Below are 5,516 nucleotides of genomic sequence, written 5' to 3'. Positions count from 1 at the left end.
ACACACACACACACACACACATATATATATACACATATACATATATACACAAACATATGTGCATGTACACATAAAGAATATTAGATAAATAAATACAGTTCAATCTATATCATGTTATATGAATATATGTTTTCAGGGCTGACCATTTGATAATGAAAAACCACTCTTATTACCTGTGCCTTCCTACTTTCTCCCCTGATGCTGTTGGCTAAGAACTTGAGAGGATAAAGGTTGCAGAGGTGGAGACCAGGGTTAGGTTGGTTGTGGGTATGAATGAAATGACTTTTGGAATTGCCTGCAATGATATGAGTCTCTTCTTATTTCAAGTATAAGGTATTTAAAGGTATGGTGGAAAGGGCCAATAAGTCATAGCATCAAGCAAGCAAGAGGGGCTGATTGTTTACAGTACAGCACTTTATTGTGCTGGTGCTTAAGAAGTGTGTGCTTATTTTTAAACTATCCGTTTAAAAGGTGGGTTGTGGAAATGTAATTTTTTTCTATGAATATATTTTTTGTTTTGATATTATAATATAATCACTTCATTTTCCTTTTTACTTTCTTCAATCAAGGCTCTTCCATATTTGCAACTTTGCAGAGAGCTTTGTACAAGATACCTTTTTCAGACAAGGCCAGGCAAAGGGATAGTCTCAGACAGGCAGAGACAGTGAAGATCCTCTGAGAAAGGGAGTCCCTTATTTGCTACTAACATAGTAGTTCTCCATAACCATTATCTTCCCTGAAAAATATATTTCTCTCATTCTCCAAATTCCTTAGTTACCTCAAGTGTTTTGAGTAGCGATGAAGCCTCTTGGGGTCCCTCTGTATTTTAGCATATCTATTGTTGTTGTACCTGTTCAGCACATGATGGTGAAATTTCATAAATATACCTTCTAATATTCATCATAGATACCATCTCTCAGCAAATACTGAATTCCTCTGGTTCTTTCAATTTGGGTCGCCTCATCCTCAATAACCTTTAAGGTTTAGGAATGGTAGTATTTTGATTTTGTGTATCTGTATAAGTTGCTAAGAGAACATAATTGTTGACTATCTGTAGTGTAAGAAGACTAATTGGGATGTGACTACAAATTATACTGGGTTTTTAAAGTTGGAGTTACAGGTTTCTCTCCAAGATCCATGACTTCACTAGATCTTAGTAGGTGGGACCAGCATAGATTCTTTATTGTTGTATCTATCTTAAATACAATTTGAGAGCTGTTGCTTACCATTATGATATGTGTGCCACTAATGCACCATTAGGTGTGTTGTTTTTGTTTTTGTTGTTGCTGTTGCTGCTGTTGTTTTCCATTCTGTTTCTTTCTGTGATTCATAGATATCATTGATGTATAGCACTGTTGGTTGCTGCCTTTCATTAAAGGTTGTATAGAACCTTCTGGTACCATGAAACCTAGTGCCTAGGGAGGAGCCATTTTTTCAGTTTTGGTTCTTGGTCCTTTGGCACCTGTGTCTGAAGTCCATGGTGTCTCTAATAATAGAAACCTTGACTTTTTAGAAAAACTAGTGAAAATAGTAATAGACTTTATTGTTCTGAGGAGGTCTCTCAGACAGCCCTGTTTAACAAGTAAAATGAGTACTTCTTGTGACTGATATGGTTTTTGTTAGATTCATTAACTGTTGGAGGAAGCATTTCCAGCCAGATGAGACAATATCATTTTAAATATATGTTTATTTATATACAAGTTTACATGTATTATAAGTATTTTTAGGTAAACACGTAAAAGTATTATTTCTTATGTCATTCTCATATATTCTTCCTTCTATCTGTCTATCCTATTTTATCTTCCTAACCTTCTATATTTATTTAATACCCTTTCCCAGTTGGAGTTTGCTCCTCCCAACACATCACTTGCACACTGCTATTTCCCTCTGCATTGCTCCCTATTCCCCCAGAATCTCAGTGCTCCCAGTTTTCTTTCCCAGTTTCATCAGTTGATCATGGATATGCACTAACTTCTCATGATTTGGAATTAGGAAACACAGATGAGAAAGAACATGAGCACAAGGCATATGTCTTTCTAGGTGTACATTTTTGGGTTACCTCACTTAACATGATCTTTTTTAGTTCACTCGTTTTCGTGGAATGTTTGTGAGTTTATGTAGAACTGAATGGTATCCCATGCTGACTGTGTATCACATTTTCATTATCCGCTCATCTGTTGAAGAACATACAGGTTTTTATTTTGTTTTGTTTTTTGATTTTAATTTTTTAGGTATTGTCAATAGAGTATCAATGAGCATGGCTGGCTGAATGTATGTATCGTATCATGTCCAGTCATTAGGCTACATGCCAAGGAGTGGTATGGCTTTCCTGTCCAAGATGGGATGTTCATTGTTATTGTATTGCTCAGTTCATGCTTAATCAGACCTTTTGAACAGACTTTGTAAATTTAGCACCTCATATCTTAAGGACACAACTTCTCATAGCAAATCTCCTATTCCTGTGGTCCTTCTAATATTTCTTTCCCTGCTTTTGAAATAATCCATGAGCCATAGCTGATAGAATTGTTTTATAAATTTATCAACTTGGACTGACTCCTAAACAGTACAATTTTATAGGTTATACTTTCCTGTAATGGTATCTTTCTGCTGCAAAGGGAAGTTTCGTGATGGGAGATGAGAACTACACTTACCAGTGTTAACACCACATGTTTTATTGTTTTTAATCAATATATTTTCACTGTAGTAAAATCATTTCTTTAATTTAACATTTTGCTAAAAATATTTCTATTATTCAATCATGATCTCATTAACAAAATAAGCACTTTAAATTTAAAAATAAATTTCTCTTCCTTCCACACTATTTAAATATATCCTAGTGATGTGAATAGAGTGTTTTAAAAATGTTATACTTTATAAATTTATTGAATCAATGAGACTATGAATAATCAGAAAAATAACACAGTTATTATGTTCTTCTTTATAAGGCTCCCAGGAATAAGCAAAACCTTTGTTGAATTAGTCCTTTGACCTCAGGCCTTTGTAAGCTTGCCAATAAACTTCGCTTAGAAATTGTCTCCTGAGGATGACCGTGTTATGTGATGCTCATGACTCTACATGATAAATCCCACAATTGTAAACTAGAGAGAAAAGCATAGTCTGCTGTCCTGATATTTATATTCACCCGTGGAATAAATTTAAAGAGTAAATTTCCTTTAAATTTTGATTTTGACAGAAACATGAGGAAAGGATAATTTTTTAAAAAAATGAATACACTAAAGAATAAAAAAAATAATACCAAGGAAAACAAAAGATCTAGGGCTAATGTGTTCAGATATTTAAGTGAATTTTCTATTTCACTTGTGAGAAAATTCAGACACATGATATTGGAAATATTTTCCCTCTTCTTTTTCAGTCAACTGTGGCTTTGTGAGTAAGTATTTTTAAAATTGTAAAGGTTGAAGCAAATAAAATGGAAATTATATTTTAAAATATAAGAGCACATATAATTTGTCATGTACAGGAGTAACAGGATTGTGGAAAGCTTAGAATAGTTGGAAGGAGATTATACCAGTGATGATTTATATTTTGATAAAATAATTGTAGTTAAAATTTGTTTGGAATTCTCAGAAGATTCATCTTTTAAATAATTATTTGTCTTAATGTAGTTCATTATACTTAATGTAGTATATTAACTTTCGATAAAATATAGTTAGAATTAATTGATATTGAAAAGAGCTGGAAACATATTGAAATTGTTTTCTATTTGTTAATTAAATGTATGACATTTTATTTACTAAGAGTGTGATTAAGATCCTTTGGTGTCTCACAATTTTAACATGATTATAGATTCAACGTGAATTTGTGTTGTGTTCAAATGAATTCATAAATTAACTGATTATTTTCCATCTTCTAGTATAAAATATGGGAATAATATAAGCACATACACAACATTTCATGCAGATTAAATCCAAAACAGAAATTATTTAGATTAGCACTACTTTTCTTGATTTTATAGCACATAATAACACATAATATCATAATCAAATTCTGTTTTATGTTTCTATTTGTAAATCTAATTATATATAGTAATATACTGTAATTATGAAAGCACAGTTACAAACATGTACACAAACATCTCTGTCACCATACAACATATGCATTACCTTTGAATTTTCATTATTTAGGGTCATTGAATATGTATGCCTCGAATCACTCAAATAAACCAGAGTTCATCCTCATGGGATTGACAGAGTCCAAAGAAATACAGCTGGTCCTCTCTGTACTGTTTCTCATGATATACCTGGTCACTGTTCTGGGGAACATAGGCATGATGTTGATCATCCGTCTAGATACTCAGCTTCACACTCCAATGTATTTCTTCCTCACACATCTGTCATTTCTAGACCTCAGTTATTCAACTGCCATCACACCAAAAACCTTAGAGAACCTGCTAACAACAAACAAGAGCATTTCCTATACAGATTGTTTCACCCAGCTGTACATTTTCATCCTCTTAGCAGCTACTGAATGTTTTCTGCTTTCTTCAATGGCATATGACCGCTACATAGCCATCTGCAACCCTTTACATTACCCAGTTATTATGTCTTCACGATGCTGCCTTGCTCTCCTCACTGCGTCCTATGTAATTGGGGCTGTGGATTCCTCTGTAACTGTATTTAGCATGCTTACTATCCAGTTTTGCAAGTCCAATGTCATCCCTCATTTTTATTGTGACACATCTCCACTTCTATCTCTGTCTTGCAGTGATACACATGTAGTTGAAATCATTATATTCATTTTTGCAGGTTCCACAATTCTGGGGTCCTTTCTCACAATATCTGCATCCTATGTGTTCATTCTTTCCGCTATTTTGAAGATAAATTCCACTTCAGGAAAGCAAAAAGCCTTTTCCACTTGTGCCTCTCATCTCCTCGGAGTGGCTGTGTTTTATAGTACTCTCATTTTTACTTACTTAAAGCCAAGTAAGTCCTATTCTTTGGGAAAGGATCAAGTGGCTTCTGTTTTCTACACAATTGTGATCCCCATGCTGAATCCACTTATTTATAGTCTCAGAAACAAAGAAGTCAAAAGCGCTGTTGTTAGATTAGTGAAGACAAGACAAGTATCCACGAAGTTAAGATAATGGTGATATTAACCAGTCAGTCACATTGTTTCTACTTCCATATTCCCTTAGTGAATCTCTGTAAACAATTACAGTTATTTTTATTTTTTCTATTTCTCTGGATCTGTTCTCATACAAACAGGTTGGTAATTTCCAGGAATGCAGTTTTAGTTGTCAGTTTTTTGTCTGAATTTCATAGAAAATGTAGTAAAAACACATCTTTTGCTTTGTTTTATGTTTTGTTTTGTTTTAAGGAATACTAGTTTGCAACATAAGAAAACACATTTGAAATTCTTAGGTTCATATAAAATTTCAAACTTACTAAATTTTTAGATAAATCTAATGAAAAGTTAATTTGGGCAATGACTGTATTTTGAGACATCACTCACTATATAATTTGCAGTCTATTTCTTAAGTAGATTTTTTCAAAGAA

The 5,516-nt window shown here is 33.3% G+C and overlaps 1 protein-coding gene across 1 annotated transcript; it reads left to right on the top strand.

Annotated features, from left to right (window-relative positions):
• The first annotated feature begins 4,156 nt into the window (after window positions 1-4,156).
• LOC114631085 (olfactory receptor 8H2-like) lies at window positions 4,157-5,104 on the top strand. The gene has a single exon (XM_028779386.1). The coding sequence runs from the start codon at window positions 4,157-4,159 to the stop codon at window positions 5,102-5,104; it is 948 nt and encodes a 315-aa protein (XP_028635219.1).
• Window positions 5,105-5,516: the final 412 nt, after the last annotated feature.

Source organism: Grammomys surdaster, unplaced genomic scaffold (genome assembly GCF_004785775.1).
Source record: "Grammomys surdaster isolate TR1022 unplaced genomic scaffold, NIH_TR_1.0 350, whole genome shotgun sequence".
Taxonomy (NCBI): domain Eukaryota; kingdom Metazoa; phylum Chordata; class Mammalia; order Rodentia; family Muridae; genus Grammomys; species Grammomys surdaster.
This window is presented reverse-complemented; position numbering and strand designations above follow the sequence as displayed.